Source organism: Oncorhynchus clarkii, chromosome 10, assembly GCF_045791955.1.
Source record: "Oncorhynchus clarkii lewisi isolate Uvic-CL-2024 chromosome 10, UVic_Ocla_1.0, whole genome shotgun sequence".
Taxonomy (NCBI): Eukaryota; Metazoa; Chordata; class Actinopteri; order Salmoniformes; family Salmonidae; genus Oncorhynchus; species Oncorhynchus clarkii.
The window spans coordinates 12,119,962-12,137,657 of record NC_092156.1 but is presented as its reverse complement, the minus strand read 5'-3'; the positions used below and the strand labels follow the sequence as shown (position 1 = coordinate 12,137,657).

Sequence of the window (17,696 nt, the reverse complement as noted above, 5' to 3'; positions counted from 1 at the left end):
CTAATCTCTGTTTAAATCTGGTTAGTGGCAAAGATTAGACTCAGCCAGAGGCTGAAATAATTGAGTTGGCGGGTTGAGAGCTCTGGCCCACATCAGTGCTCATGGTGAACGTGCATCCCTAAACCAACTTTACTGTTGTTTAGTTCAGTGGTTCCCAACCAGGGGTACTAGGTCCCCTGGGGATACTTGAGAAGAATCATGACACCATAGGCTTACTGGTCAAAATGCACATGGGGGGGGGGTTCTTCAGGGGTACTATGGACAGAACAAAATTAAGTTGGTGGTACAGTAACCGAAAAAGGTTGGGAACCAGTGGTTTAGTTGACTACAGAGGCCTGGTAAGCATCAACATCAATAAGTGTTTGGTCTACTACTGAACCGCGCTATGATAGGGCACTGTGCCATACACACATCCTACAGATATCAGTATGCAGGTCCCCTTTACATGTGGACTGTTTATTGCCCACAATGACCTAGCAATTTGATGGGACAAAAGGGGCTAGGGGGTTATGCACTTACCTCAGGCTCTTTTGTGAGGAGGAGTAAGGAAGGAAAGACGAACTAAAAGGGCCTCAGCCAGCGAGGGCAGGACACCTCCGCCAGCGACACCTCAGCCAGCGAGGGCTGGAGGGCTCAGCCAGCGAGGGCAGGACACCTCAGCCAGCGACACCTCAGCCAGCGAGGGCTGGAGGGCTCAGCCAGCGACACCTCAGCCAGCGAGGGCTGGAGGGCTCAGCCAGCGACACCTCAGCCAGCGAGGGCAGGACACCTCAGCCAGCGAGGGCAGGACACCTCAGCCAGCGAGGGCAGGACACCTCAGCCAGCGAGGGCAGGACACCTCAGCCAGCGAGGGCAGGACACCTCAGCCAGCGAGGGCAGGACACCTCAGCCAGCGAGGGCAGGACACCTCAGCCAGCGAGGGCAGGACACCTCAGCCAGCGAGGGCAGGACACCTCAGCCAGCGAGGGCAGGACACCTCAGCCAGTGAGGCCTGGGCCTTAAATTCCCCCTGAGCAGCAAGCAACAGCCCTGGGCCCACATTACCTGCAGCTGATGCAGTTCCCCCAAACAATGCACTTACCTCACTCTCTCCCTGTCACTGTTCAGATATAAAAACAAGTAGGGTCTTCTCTGTTTTAAAAAGAGTTATCAATCAATGAATCCTGCAAATCAATCATAGAATAAAGCGAATACTTAGACTATAGGAGAAACAAAAGTCTGAACTCCAATAGTTAACTAAATGACAAAAGCAAAACAAAATGAATAACAAAATAAACTTACAACTTTATAAGGTTCAGGAAAGAGAGGGGAGTGAGCTGGAAAGGCCTCTCCTCCCTGCTGGATTTCTTGATTTCGCCTTTCTCTTTCTTTCATACGGAGCACATTCCGGTCTTCACGGTTCATGTTGCTAACAACAGAGACACAGTCACTAAGCGTGGAGAAGAGAAAATGGCAGCTTCCAAATACTTCTGTCTACATGAAAAAACACCAAGTGACACTGCAGAGTACACAAAGAAATACTGATACAACAACTTAGGGGAAGGGCATGTTCCAAATGGCTTAAAAGGGGACTAGAACATCTAAACAAGTCTATAGAGTTATTACAATGATTCATGGTGATCAAAATGATACCATTTGTTATGGTATATGTTGGAACAACTGTGGGACAGAGATAACACAGTTAAGTCAAATATAATTAATGAAATTAGCATTTGAACAGCTAGGCTATCTGAGTACACTGCTTCTTAACTACCCACTTCAATTTTCTATAGTACATAACCCACCCTCCAATATATCAAGCCAATAAAAATATACAACAAATCATAATTTCATGTTGTTCGTCATTTGTCTTCATCTATAGCAGTATAGTAGATAATATTTCTGATGGCATGTGAAAACAAGCTTTTGGCCATTATACGCAGCAGGTAGCCTTGCGGTTAAGAGCATTGGGCCAGTAAGCGAAAGGTCTCTTGTTCGAATCCCTGAGCTGACTAGGTAAAAAATCTGTTGATGTGCCCTTGAGCAAGGCACTTAACCCTAATCGCTTTGGATAAGAGCGTCTGCTAAATTTAAAAAAAATGTACAATGTATGTGGCCAAAAGACATTCTGCCAACAGGACCATCAACATAATTTCAACTAACGGCTGGTAAATCATCACTGCAAGGATCTGGTGAAATCCCAGTGAAAACGTGTACACATTCTAATCCTGAGTTCTATTATTGTGGTTTTTAAAAAATCCTTCCACGATAGATAAGGTGTGGCAGGCATCACCTGAACAGTGGGATCTATTAGAGATCTCCATGAAGTTAACTTTAAGGTTCGTTTGTAGTTTCCCAAAAATATGCCCACACTTTGACATACGCAGGCCTACCCTGGCCTCTCTGTTGCAGTGAAGAGCAGAACAATGATTTAAGGAGTGATGACAGTAAGATTACCCTGTCCCCCACCTCCACTCAAAACACAGCACGTGTGCTGATTTAACTGTTTCCTGGTTAGACTAGGCTACACAAGGCCTATGGCAATTCCCTGACTGCTCAATACACTATACGCTACAGGGTTGAGTCATCACTGAAAGCAGATGGTTTTATACCTTCCATTAACCATACATGTCAGGAACGGGAAGTGTCAAAAGTCATAACTGGTACAGTCATTAAACTGCTTCTTTACAATGGCCACCATTAAAACAAAATGTATACCATTCAGTATCAACACATTCGACCCCATCATGTGGCCTTTTAGCGTATGGTCCGTAAATAAAAACCTACCAACGTTTTCCCAAAGACCTTCAGATAAGGAGCAGGTGTTGCCTAACTAAAATGATTCAGAAAATGATGAGGAATGCTGTCATTAGTATTTATAGATGCATACTACTCATTTACTCAGTGGGACAAAGCTGACTGATCAGATATTCAAATGTCCTGGCCCTCAGTAAAAGCTCCCCTCAATATTCATCCCATTAAATGACCTGCTGTATATTTTGAGGCAAGTGGGGGATTAAAGAAAATTATCTGGACAGCATTAACAACCCTACTACGGGTTTCAATGGCACCTGTGCATTCCTATGTGCCGGCTAAGTACCCCAAGGCTCAATCCTATGTCCCAAGCTCGTCTCAATTTACATCAACAACATAGCTCAGGCTGTAGGAAGCTCTTATCCATTTATATGCAGATACAGTCTTATACTCAGCTGGCCCCTCCACGGATTTTGTGTTAAACGTGTCCCACAAGCTTTCTCTGGCCTTAACCTTGTTCTGGACACCTCCAAAACAAAGATCATGCGGTTTGGTAAGAAGAATGCCCCTCAGAGGTAGTAATCACAGGTGTGATTACTACCTCTGAGGGTTTAGAGCCTGAGGTAGTCACCTCATACAAGTACTTGGGAGTATGGCTAGATGGTACACTGTCCTTCTCTTAGCACATATCAAAGCTGCAGGCTAAGGTTAAATCTAGACTTGGTGTCCTCTATCGTGATCACTCCTCATTCACCCCAGCTGTCAAACTAACCCTGATTCAGATGACCATCCTACCCATGCTCGATTACAGATATGTAATTTATAGATCGGCAGGTTAGGATGCTCTCGAGTGGCTAGATGTTCTTTACCATTTGGCCATCTGATTTGCCATCAATGCTCCTTATAGGACACACCACTGAACTCTATACTCCTCTGTAAACTGGTCATCTCTGTATACCCGTCGCAAGACCCAGTGGTTGTTTATAAAAACCCTCTTAGGCCTCACTCCTCCATATCTGAGATATCTACTGCAGCCCTCATCCTCCACATACAACACCCGTTCTGCCAGTCACATTCTGTTAAAGGTCCCCAAAGCACACACATCCCTGGGTCGCTCCTCTTCAGTTCACTGCAGCTAGCGACTGGAACGAGCTGCAACAAACACTCAAACTAGACAGTTTTATCTCAATCTCTTCATTCAAAGACTAAAATCATGGACACTCTTAATGACAGTCGTGGCTGCTTCACGTGATGTATTGTTGTCTCTAGCTTCTTGCTTTTTTCTGTTCCCAATGTTTGTACCATGTTTTGTGCTGCTGCCATGCTGTTGTTGTCTTAGGTCTCTACGTGGTGTTGTGGTGTCTCTCGTCGTGATGTGTGTTTAATCCCAGCCCCCATCCCCGCAGGACGCCTTTTGGTAGGCCCTCATTTTTTTTCTTAACTGACTTGCCTAGTTAAAGATGAAATAAAAAATAAATTAAATACCGGTAATCAACAAGCCATTAAAATACATGACACTGGAATGAGGCCTTACACTTAACTTTGACTTATGTTTAGCATGTCAGTTGTCACGTTTCAAGATATTGGACTTTCAAAAAGCAGTGTTACTTGCCGCCTCATGATGATGTGGCAAGTGACACTTCGCTTCTTTGAAGTCTAATATCTTGAAAACTTCACTGCTGACATGCCAAACACTTTGGGACCGTATCAACAGTGAAACAAAAACAGAAATATAGTTTGAGTGGATTTTTCCTTTAAATTGAAACTGGGCCAGTAGAGGCTGCTGAGGGGAGGACAGCTCATAGTAATGGCTGGAATGGAGTCAATGGAATGGTATAAAACACATCAAAAACATGGTTTCCATGTGGTTGATACCAGTCCGTTGACTCCATTCCAGCCATTATTATGAGCCGTCCTCCCCTCAGCCACCTCCACTAAACAACACACTACGCAATACGTGGACCAGAATAATCTGATCTATACTGAACAAAAATACAAAACGCAACATGTAAAGTGTTGGTCCCATGTCTCATGGGCTGAAATAAAACATCCCAGAAATTTTCCATAAGCACAAAAAGCTTTTTTCTCTCAAATTACAGGCACACGTGTTTACATCCCTGTTAGTGAGCATTTCTCCTTTGCCAAGATATTCCATCCACCTGACAGGTGTAGCATATCAAGAAGCTGATTAAACAGCATGATCATTACACAGGTGCATCTTGTGCTGGGGACAATAAAAGGCTACTTTAAAATGTGCCGTTTTGTCACACAACACCACAGATGTCTCAAGTTGAGGGAGTGTGCAATTAGGATGCTGACTGCATGAATGTCCACCGGAGCTGTTGCCAGAGAATTTAATGTTAATTTCTCTACCATAAGCCGCCTCCAACGTTGGTTTTAGATGATTTGGCAGTACATCCAACCGGCCTAACAACCGCAGACCACATGTATGGCATCGTGTGGGTGAGCAGTTTTCTGTTGTCAACGTTATGAACAGAGTGCCCCATGGTGGTGGTGGGGTTATGGTATGGGCAGGCAAAAGCTAGAGACAACGAACACTATTTTATTTTATCGATGGCAATATGAATGCACAGAGATACCGTAGCAAGATCCTGAGGCCCGTTGTCGTGCCCTTCATCTGCCGCCATCACCTCATGTTTCACTTCACCATGATAACGCACGGGACCATGTCACAATTCTGGTTCTGTACACAATTCCTGGAAGCTGAACATGTCCCAGTTCTTCCATGGCCTGCATACTCAGACATTACAACCATTGAGCATGTTTGGGGTGTTCAAGCTCAACATTTACAACAGCGTGTTCCAGTTCCTGCCACTATCCAGCGACTTCGCACAGCCATTGAAGAGGAGTAGGACAACATTCCACAGGCCACAATCAAAAGCCTGATCAACTCTATGCGACAGAGATGAGTCTCGCTACATAAGGCAAATTGTGGTTACACAAGATTCTGACTGGTTTTATACCTACCTTTTTTTTTTAAGGTATCTGTGTTCCTAGTCATGTGAAGATTAGGGCCTAATGAATTCATTTCAATTGACCGATTTCCTTATATGAACTGTAACACAGCAAAATCTTTGAAATTGTTGCATGTTGCGCTTATATTTTTGTTCAGTATATATTACTAATACTGAAGACACTGCTACCAAACATGAAAGACTATACTTGCCCAAATGTGTTACCTTGAAAAGGTTCCCATTACTCATATTTTAGTACTGATTTAAAACAAAACGAAAGCTGTGGTACCAAACAAATTAGTAGAAAGGAATGGATTGATGGCAAGGCTACCAAAACCAGTGCCACAATTAGGCTACCCATAAAAACAACAATGGTAAAATACCATTTTCACAAAATCCTACAATATATGGCCAAATACACAACCATGTGTCATGAAGCACAATTTAGATAGGAATTTGAAGGGGCCAAGCAAAGTGCTTTCATACCAACCTCAGTAGCGAACTGTATACATTACTTGAGCATGCAAAATCCAGGTCTGGTTGAGTTTAAATATTAACTGGGGGGGTAGAAGACCTAAAGTACTGGTAATAAGGCTTCCTGAACTCACTTCTATATGACAAACCGATACACTAACAGGTGTCTGAAGACCATGAGTTTAGGGCCACGCTTCTTTGAGAAACTGACAATTCCACCCTTCATATCGCCAACTTTCCCAATTTGATAATGAAGTTTGGTGACAGTCTGACTAGCACAACAGCTAGACAAACGCTCTTCACAGGAAATGTAGACGGAAAACCAACAAAAGAAACCAACTAGTTGTGTTGCTTACCCTGACAGAGGCAACAGGGCGCAAACCACTGAAACATTAGAAAGGGGATTCAGTGAAACTCCAGGGAATTCAGAAGTGTTGTCATGCTCTGCCAGTCTGCTCTCTGGTAGTATTCCTTTAACGAGGAGACGTTCTCAAAACTGGGTTTCCTGATCTACAGCGGACATTACAGTAATTCCTTGGAGTAGAGATAAATCTGACTCAGGGAGAGGGAGGTTACTGCTAGTTCACGGGAGATACCACCCTGCCGAACAGCGGGTGTGCCAAAGGCAGGGGACAATAGGTGAAGTTGAAAGGAGGCTCTGTGTGTGAGAGAGATGGGGGGGGGGGTTGTCTGCATGAGTGCACAATGTGTCATACACTCTTGTAGGCGTTTGATATATATAATTGGGATAAATGAGTTGTAATGCAGTAACGCAAAATAGTACTGACAAGAGGTTACGGGTCTTTGTAAGTGTTAATTATGGAAATAATTTTAACAGAGAATAATTCTTACAAGATGGAATGACATGCCTATCACTGTGCTAGGAGGACAAGATCATCAAGTGTGCCTTTACATCACAAGCCCAGCAGTAGACCAGTTGGAAAAAAAAACACAGCCCTTCTAAACTAATTCATCTAATCTAAGCAAAATCAATTGAGTAAAAAGACAAAGGAAGATGAATAGACGGGAGCAAAACATACGCCTGGGTCTAAAATAGTGGAACAATCACATTAGTGAATGTCTTAGCCTACACTTTAGGAGGAAAAATATGGAAAGTGTCAACAGTTAAGAGAATAGCAACCTCTTCCTGGAAAATGGAACAGTCCATTTAGTTCCATAAAAGGATATGTTATGCCATTGAGCCTCACCTCTTTGTGATGTCATGACTGAGGATGCCAAAGCCAACCAAAATCTGTTTTCCCATCAACAAACTCCCTCCCCCACTATGCCCTGGAGCACTGGGTAAACTAGCAGCAATTTCTTTAAAGTAGAGCCCATTATCTACTAGTAGATGGGTCAGCCCTGCTCAAAACACACTTCAGGCATTTCCAAGACAGACATTTTTTATCAGCAATATGACGACATAGGCCTAAAATCCAGAAGTATGATTTATTTTTATTTTTTTCCACCTTTATTTAACCAGGTAAGCTAGTTGAGAACAAGTTCTCATTTGCAACTGCGACCTGGCCAAGATAAAGCATAGCAGTTCGACACATACAACACAGAGTTACACGTGGAATGAACAAAATATAGTCAATAATACAGTAGAAAAAAAGAAAACAAAGTCTATATACAGTGAGTGCAAATAAGGTCAAATACGGGAGTTAAGGCAATAAATAGGCCATGATGAGTAATTACAATATGGCAATTAAACACTGGAATGGTAGATGTGCAAAAGATGGATGTGCAAGTAGAGATACTGTGGTGCAAAAGGAGCTAAATAAATAAATACAGTATGGGAATGAGGTAGATAGCCCATCTGTATACAGCCCATGAACAGGTGCAGTGATCTGTGATCTGCTCTGACAGCTGGTTCTTAAAGCTAGTGAGGGAGATGGGAATCTCCAGCTTCAGAGAGTTTTGCAGTTCGTTCCAGTCAGTGGCAGCAGAGAACTGGAAGGAAAGGCGACCAAAGGAGGAATTGGCTTTGGTCTCCCATCCGGGAACTGACCAGGACCAACCCTGCTTAGCTTCAGAAGCAAGCCAGCAGTGGTATGCAGGGTGGTATGCTGCTGGGTGAGTGCATTTCAAACTAATTTTGGATTATAATTGGATTTTAAGGCTCTTATGAATGTCCTGCTTAATATGTTTTAGTCAACATTGCAAATCAACCGAATTATACTTTTAACAAACACTTCAACAAGTAAAATGGCTCTTTGGCTAGCTTTTGCTACAGCCTATATCAGTGCATTCTAGCTAACTGCTGCTGCATCCAAAATAGTTATTTTGCAAAGATCATAACCAAATATAATCTTAGCGACATTCAAGCAAGAATCAAAACATAATTGTAAGCGTATGAGAACCCCAAAAAGTTATTTTGTTTAGAAGTATCAAAAATGTAAATCTATGCTGTTGAATGGGCGCAAATGGCGATGGCTTTATATTTGACATTTTAGTAATTTAGCAGACTCTCCTATCCAGAGCGACTTAAGAGGAGCAATTAGGGTTGAGTGCCTTGCTCAAGGGCACATCGGATTTTTCACTTAGTCAGTTCAGGGATTCAAACCAGCAACGTTAGAGTTACTTGCCCAACGCTCTTAAACTCTAGGCTACCTGCCGCCTTCTTACTGCCGCCAAGAATCACTTGCATCTGTGTCTCGTGTACGTGAAAAGGGTCTATAGCCGACACCTAGTCAACTTTAGCCTGATCCCAGTTCTGTTTGTTTTTGCCCACTCCATTGCTCATTGTCAAGCCAAGGCAGCCTGAAAATAAAATTCCTGGAAAACCGTTAGAGACGACAACGGCTGAAATCTGAGGATACCACTCAACTGCGCGCAGCAGGATGTGTGCCACTCTCCGAATGGAAACACTAGGCCTAAGTGGACATTAATGACTTGAGCAAATCCATTAACACAGCTTGGGAAATGCTATTTCCGATGCTTTAAATATAAAAAATTAAGGTGGACAGTCAGAAGCAGTTTGGGCGAGTCAATTGTTCGCAGGACTTTATCCTGCTAACTGTTCCAAATGTCCGAACAGAATTTGGTAAAAGGGTTTTTATGTACTCTGCGCCATTGGCTTGGAACGCCTTAACAAATACTTTTAAACTGGAAGAACTTGTCCCGATTGTTTTTAAAATCATTGATGTAGGCTTGAGGCTGATTCCCTGACCTGCCAATGCTCTTAATTTGTTGCTTCATGATTTTTTTATACTCTAATACTTTTTCATGTTGTTCATCTGTAATTGTGTAATGACTTGGTGCTGCCTATCTTGTCCAGGACGCTCTTGAAAAAAAGATTTCAAATCTCAATGAGCCCTTCCTGGTTAAATATAATGGTAAATAAAAAAATGCTTATACATTCAATGGTTTAAAAAAAGAAGAAGATTTGGCTCATTTCAAAATGGTAAAGGGGAAGTAAGATCATTCTTAACCCTTCAAATAATGCCAAGCTCTTTCTTACTAACATATTGATAAAAGCTATCCTAGTTTTAAGTCGATTATGTAAGTAACGCTGTCTTAAATGTAGCTGAGAGTTCATGGCAATTTGTTTTAGAAGACCCTCAAACTTTTACAGATGCAAGCTGACTGTAGGTTTTTGAATATCTATTTAAAATATTAGCAAATGTTATTAGACAAAGACACCAGAGAAACATACAGCAGGGAGTTCCAATATGATCAGAAAACTAGACAAGTTATATACACTGCTCAAAAAAATAAAGGGAACACTTAAACAACACAATGTAACTCCAAGTCAATCACACTTCTGTGAAATCAAACTGTCCACTTAGGAAGCAACACTGATTGACAATAAATGTCACATGCTGTTGTGCAAATGGAATAGACAACAGGTGGATATTATAGGTAATTAGCAAGACACCCCCAATAAAGGAGTGGTTCTGCAGGTGGTGACCACAGACCACTTCTCAGTTCCTATGCTTCCTGGCTGATGTTTTGGTCACTTTTGAATGCTGGCGGTGCTTTCACTCTAGTGGTAGCATGAGACGGAGTCTACAACCCACACAAGTGGCTCAGGTAGTGCAGCTCATCCAGGATGGCACATCAATGCGAGCTGTGGCAAGAAGGTTTGCTGTGTCTGTCAGCGGTGTCCAAAGCATGGAGGCGCTACCAGGAGACAGGCCAGTACATCAGGAGACATGGAGGAGGCCGTAGGAGGGCAACAACCCAGCAGCAGGACCGCCACCTCAGCCTTTGTGCAAGGAGGAGCAGGAGGAGCACTGCCAGAGCCCTGCAAAATGACCTCCAGCAGGCCACAAATGTACGTGTCTGCTCAAACGGTCAGAAACAGACTCCATGAGGGCCCGACATCCACAGGTGGGGGTTGTGCTTACAGTATTTCCATTGATAATTTGTGCGATTTTGTTGTCAGCACATTCAACTATGTAAAGAAAAAAGTATTTAATAAGGATATTTCATTCATTCAGATCTAGGATGTGTTATTTTAGTGTTCCCTTAATTTTTTTGAGCAGTGTAGATAGACAGCTAGCTAGTCACCTCAGGGATCCTACTTGAAAACATCACAGATAAGCCATTTCCAGTTTTGCCAATCGCTCATCAGTCAATAGACATGAAATCACACAATTACACTAAAAAACTGTGTAGGACATCAAATACTTCATAATAACAACCCAAATGTTACGTGGCAAAGTTGCCCTTTAACAAAACCCACCTCTGATTGTTCTTGTTATTTCACTAAACAGACAGCTCAAACAAGCCTTATCTAGCCAGAGACAACATGTCACATTTGAACATAAAGTAGTAGGCCTAGACTTTATGATGTAGCTTGCATGATATGCTGTCATACAACTTTATTGTATCCAGAGTCCAAAGGAACAAATGCTGCATCATGGGCTGGTGAGCTCATGAAGCAATGAGCAGCATATGTTTTGCTGTGACCGGAAAAGCCCTTATGAAGCAGCTGATGGTTTATTAGTTTAACCAAGAGCTTTCCATTGGTGATGTAAGGGCCTCAAACTACTATCCTATGACTAGCCTACAGTATGCAGCATAAAACCAATTGACAAAGCTAGATTGTTCGTAAAATGCAGTGTAGAAAACATTGTTCCAAGGTCGTCATTGAAAATAAGAATTTGTTCTTAACTGACTTGCCTAGTTAAATAAAGGTAAATAATTAGAAACAACTTCTTAATATTGAGTTGCATCCCACCCTTTTGCCCTCAAAACAGCCTCAACTACTCTAGGCATGGACTCCACAAGGTGTCAAAAGCGTTCCACAGGGATGCTGGCACATGTTGACTACAACGCTTCCCACAGTTGTGTCAAGTTAGCTGGATGTCCTTTGGGTGGTGAACCATTTCTGATGCACATGAGAAACTGTTGAGCATGAAAAACTTTGCATATCTTGACAACTGGCACCAACTACAATAACCCGTTCAAAAGACACTTAAATATTTTGTCTTGCCCATTCACCCTCTGAATCGCATAAACACACAATCCATGTCTCAATTGTCTCAAGGCTTAACACTCCTTCTTTAACCGCTCTTCTCCCCTTCAGTGACATCAATAAGGGATCATAGACTAACCAGGTGAATGCTGTAATGGAAAGAGCAGGTGTTCCTAATGATTTGTACACCAAGCGTATATACGAATATAAACTAGTCTGACTAAAAATAAAGAAGCTCTATACACAGCAATGCATCTAGGTTGAGGTGCTGGTTTTGGTAGGAATATACAGTGCCTTGCGAAAGTATTCGGCCCCCTTGAACTTTGCGACCTTTTGCCACATTTCAGGCTTCAAACATAAAGATATAAAACTGTATTTTTTTGTGAAGAATCAACAACAAGTGGGACACAATCATGAAGTGGAACGACATTTATTGGATATTTCAAACTTTTTTAACAAATCAAAAACTGAAAAATTGGGCGTGCAAAATTATTCAGCCCCTTTACTTTCAGTGCAGCAAATTCTCTCCAGAAGTTCAGTGAGGATCTCTGAATGATCCAATGTTGACCTAAATGACTAATGATGATAAATACAATCCACCTGTGTGTAATCAAGTCTCCGTATAAATGCACCTGCACTGTGATAGTCTCAGAGGTCCGTTAAAAGCGCAGAGAGCATCATGAAGAACAAGGAACACACCAGGCAGGTCCGAGATACTGTTGTGAAGAAGTTTAAAGCCGGATTTGGATACAAAAAGATTTCCCAAGCTTTAAACATCCCAAGGAACACTGTGCAAGCGATAATATTGAAATGGAAGGAGTATCAGACCACTGCAAATCTACCAAGACCTGGCCGTCCCTCTAAACTTTCAGCTCATACAAGGAGAAGACTGATCAGAGATGCAGCCAAGAGGCCCATGATCACTCTGGATGAACTGCAGAGATCTACAGCTGAGGTGGGAGACTCTGTCCATAGGACAACAATCAGTCGTATATTGCACAAATCTGGCCTTTATGGAAGAGCGGCAAGAAGAAAGCCATTTCTTAAAGATATCCATAAAAAGTGTTGTTTAAAGTTTGCCACAAGCCACCTGGGAGACACACCAAACATGTGGAAGAAGGTGCTCTGGTCAGATGAAACCAAAACGGAACTTTTTGGCAACAATGCAAAACGTTATGTTTGGGCGTAAAAGCAACACAGCTGAACACACCATCCCCACTGTCAAACATGGTGGTGGCAGCATCATGGTTTGGGCCTGCTTTTCTTCAGCAGGGACAGGGAAGATGGTTAAAATTGATGGGAAGATGGATGGAGCCAAATACAGGACCATTCTGGAAGAAAACCTGATGGAGTCTGCAAAAGACCTGAGACTGGGACGAAGATTTGTCTTCCAACAAGACAATGATCCAAAACATAAAGCAAAATCTACAATGGAATGGTTCAAAAATAAACATATCCAGGTGTTAGAATGGCCAAGTCAAAGTCCAGACCTGAATCCAATCGAGAATCTGTGGAAAGAACTGAAAACTGCTGTTCACAAATGCTCTCCATCCAACCTCACTGAGCTCGAGCTGTTTTGCAAGGAGGAATGGGAAAAAATGTCAGCCTCTCGATGTGCAAAACTGATAGAGACATACCCCAAGCGACTTACAGCTGTAATCGCAGCAAAAGGTGGCGCTACAAAGTATTAACTTAAGGGGGCTGAATAATTTTGCACGCCCAATTTTTCAGTTTTTGATTTGTTAAAAAAGTTTGAAATATCCAATAAATGTCGTTCCACTTCATGATTGTGTCCCACTTGTTGTTGATTCTTCACAAAAAAATACAGTTTTATATCTTTATGTTTGAAGCCTGAAATGTGGCAAAAGGTCGCAAAGTTCAAGGGGGCCGAATACTTTCGCAAGGCACTGTATATATTTTTTTAAAGAGTCTGACTAATAGTCTAGTCTGAATACTTTAGAGACAGGGGTTTGAAGCTGCTTTTTTTGCTGTCAGCCGGTAGGCCAACCCTAGACAGCAATCTAATCGAATCTGACAGGTGTAGACTAACATGATGACCAAGCCAGCTCTGCATGTGTGCATGTGGAATTTGTCTATACGCACCAGACGCGATCAAGACACGCTGGTTGAAATACCAAAACAAACTCTGAACCAACTATATTAATTTGGGGACAGACCATAACACATGAAACATTAATGGACATTTAACTAGCTGTTGCTATCTTATTTGTCCTAAGAACCATTGAGTTGTTATTTTACCTGAAATGTACAAGGTCCTTTTTTTCTGGACCTTTGACAAATATCGACCCATTGAGTCACAAAGTCATGTGTTCTCTACTTTGACCATTAATCCACAGAAAAGGGGAAACCTAGTAGTTTCTAGTACTCTCCTAATTCAGTCATCTGTGAATTGTATATGGTGGTTGGCAACCAACTTTAAAGTGCATTACTGCAACCAACTGGACTAAAGCGTGGACCTCGTTCATCTTTCAATCACCCATGTGGGTATATGCTCCTAAAAACCAATACGGAGATGGGAGAGGAAGGACTACTACTGTGATTATTATTATTTGACCATGCTGGTCATTTATGAATATTTGAACATCTTGGCCATGTTCTGTTATAATCACCACCCGGCACAGCCATAAGAGGACTGGCCATCCCCTCATAGCCTGGTTCCTCTCTAGGTTTCTTCCTAGGTTTTGGCCTTTCTAGGGAGTTTTTCCAAGCCACTGTGCTTCTACACCTGCATTGGTTGCTGTTTGGGGTTTTAGGCTGGGTTTCTGTACAGCACTTTGAGATATCAGCTGATGTACGAAGGGCTATATAAATACATTTGATTTGACTAGCAGCACATCAAGCATCTAAACTAGAACCAAGACGCTTGTTGACGCGCACTAGCAGTTTGGAAGACTTGATTGAATAACATGTGTACAATTCTTTAGCAACACAGCCGGTGTGTTCAGCATGTAACAGTGACATACTTACTTACTTACGGGCCCTTCCCAACAACGCAGAGAGAAAAATAACAATATATTATTTCCAACCTGAAACCCGCCATTTAAGCTTACAGATGTAAAAAAATAACTATAGCCTAAACTTAGGGTTGTCTAAGTTTTTGCTATCTTGGATGGATGACTTGCCCTGTGCATTCTTGCAAAATGCAAAAAAAAAAAAACACATTTAGGCTACATTCACTCACTGACAGACCATCTGCTGGTATGACATTTGTTAAAACAAACTCTACAAGGATTGAAAAATCCTTAACTCACCACCAGATAAAACAATACCCTAAAAATGTCTGTCATAACTCAGCTGTAAAGGCACACTTGAGAAGCTCACACTTGGCCTCAAAACAGTTAGGTTAGCTGACACCACTGAGCAAACTTAAACGGTGTACATATCACCAACAAACTGAAATGGTCCACGCACACAGACAGTGTGATGAAGATGGCGCAATAGCACCTCTTCAACCTCAGGAGGCTGAAAAAATTTGGCTTGTCACCGAAAACCCTCATTAACTTTTACAGGTGTACAATCAAGAGCATCCTGTCAGGCTATATCACCGCCTGGTACGGCAACTGCACCACCCACAACCACAGGGCACAATGCATCACCGGGGGAAAAACTACCTGCCCTCCAGGACACCTACAACACCCAATGCCACAGGAAGGTAAAAAATATCATCACCTACAATAACCACCCGAGCCACAGCCTGTTCACCCATCTAGAAGGCGAGGTCAGTACAAGTGCATCAAAGCTGGCACAGAGATTGAAAAACAGCTTCTATCTCAAGGCCATCAGATTGTTAAACAGCCATCACAAGCACAGAGAGGCAGCTGCCTACCTACAGACTTGAAATCAGTAGCCACTTTAATAAATGGAACACTAGTCACTTTAATAATGCCACTAAGAATGTTTACATATCTCGCATTACTTATCTCATATGTATATACTGTATTATACACCATCTATTATACCATCTATTGCATTTTGTTCATAAACAGAAAACTGTCCCACTTATTTACATTGAAACAAGAAAAACGATTCAAACTTACTGTCTACTGTACCAAGAATTATGCTTGCCACCAGAGGGCATGTCTCAGTGAAATGTGTAATTATGTAGCAACTATTAAAACTTGAGGCTGCCCTTCCCCCACGTTACACTTAAAATGGCTTCCTAGACCCAGAAAGTCAAGTCGTTGGAGAAAAATTAAGATATTTAGCTCCGTTTTTCTTTTTTTTATTAAATGGGACATAAGTGAAGACACTGGTGTTCACATTGAAGAAAGTATAACTAAATACATGATTATTGTTACAGCAGAGCTCATGTAAAGGGAAACCCCAAAAACATTTTTTTTAAAGAGTATAGTACTACATGACCACTAAGCCAGGGATGCATGTAATGCCATCATGCATTGGTCTGGTTTGATATAAAAAATCTGAGAAAAATACCTTCAAAGAAAAATGTATTCGTTTGTGTATCAACACCCAGTGGGTCATATAGGCAGAGAGGGTTCTCAATCATTTTTTTTTTTTTACAGGCAAAGGCTGATGAGTGCCTTGATAGATTTTTATATTGTTTTTTGTTGCAATGACAGAATCAAAGTATTGACTTTATTAGTTGTAAACGTTACAACAAAAACTACTAATTTACTTCGGACACATTCCTGTCTAACTTGTTTGCTGTAATAAAACAAGTGAATTTATTAAATCACATGTTCAACGACTACCAAACAAAAATGACCAGAGATTATCTCTGAATGTCTAACTCGCGGCTTCAGACAGTTGACAAAACACTCATGAACGATACCGTTAGCCAACTTGCTAGTTGTCCCAAGCTTCCATGCAAACTTACATATCAACTAGTTAACTACAGTAACCACAAGTGTAAATTAAATATTTTCCCGTTAAAGTCGGAAAAAGACTTGATTCTGTCAACAAATGTTAACATTTGAATAACATTGTCAACGGTGCGAAAACTTTCAATGGGAAGTGACCATGGATTGGTAATTAGCTTGCTAGCATTGGCTAACGACCTACAATGTAAACTAGAGATATCCTGTTGCTCGCTAATAGTAACTACCACTTGCTCGATATTACTGGCAACCTAGCCACCTTTCATATACGCACAATAGCTAAATTGCAATGCAAATCAATTGTTACCTTAACAGCTAACTAGTATATAACAGTAAACATTTTAACTAATGTTAGTTGTTTATTACCTCTTGTCTTCTTTTTAGGCCCAAACCATTATAGCTATTGGAAAGCCCTTTCTCTTTGTCTTTTCCACTTTCCAGTTAACGATATGGACCCGACAAAAATGTAACAATAATAGTAAAAAAATACTCAAAACGTGTGAACAGGCTACATCCTCTATCAAGTATTGCTGTGATAACAGCAAAAAAAATAGTCATTATTTTCTCTATCCATTTTTGTAACAAACGCTAGCAAGGTGCCTAACTAGGCAGCGATGAGTGGATGCATGAAAGCCAGCAGCTGGGATGAATTCGGTTCCCTAAACTTGATCACGTGATCATGGCGTATTCTCAGGATTCGGATCATGAATACTATTTTAGAAAGTCATATTGTTATTGTGTTTTTAATAGCTACATCAATGAATGAATTAATCAGACAATAAAATTGCTAAAAGGAAGTTATTCTGAATGCGTTCAACGAATTTAATCATTTGACCCAGGCGTCTTCTTCTTCTTCAAATGTCTGTTGTCGGGTCGCAACCAACTGAAAGGTGTTGCATACACCGCTTCCTACTGTACTGGAGTATGATTGGTTAGTTGCCCTACCAACTAACCCTACACTCATTTAAAACAAACTCACCACTATTCCAGTACTTGGCCCTATTTGACGGGACAAAATCGTTCAAAACACCTTGTAACCCATCTGAAGTAAAATCTCATACACCCAAGTACTTCCCTGCAGCTGCCACCACATCTATTTTCTGTGATTGACGTTCCATTTCTGTGGTACAGCTGATAACCATGGCTATGAAAGCTCAGAAACCAAGCTTACTGAAGCACACATTATTCCTATCACTCTCTTTTGGCCTCATGCCCTGTATCCGTCTTCCT

The 17,696-nt window shown here is 41.6% G+C and overlaps 1 protein-coding gene across 2 annotated transcripts in view; it reads right to left on the bottom strand.

Moving 5' to 3' along the window:
* The window catches only part of LOC139418014 (AF4/FMR2 family member 4-like), a 29,667-nt gene extending 12,540 nt beyond the window's left edge, over positions 1–17,127 (bottom strand). Inside the window, exons 1-2 of one of the 2 annotated variants that reach the window (XM_071167094.1) lie at positions 16,833–17,117; positions 1,282–1,408 (exon numbers count right to left, since the gene is read on the bottom strand). In XM_071167094.1, the coding sequence (XP_071023195.1) occupies positions 1,282–1,404 (123 nt within the window). In that variant the 5' untranslated portion in view covers positions 1,405–1,408; positions 16,833–17,117. Of the gene's footprint in view, positions 1–1,281; positions 1,409–16,832 lie in introns of both variants that reach the window. The other variant, XM_071167095.1, reaches the window with a different exon arrangement.
* Between the last annotated feature and the right edge of the window lie 569 nt (positions 17,128–17,696).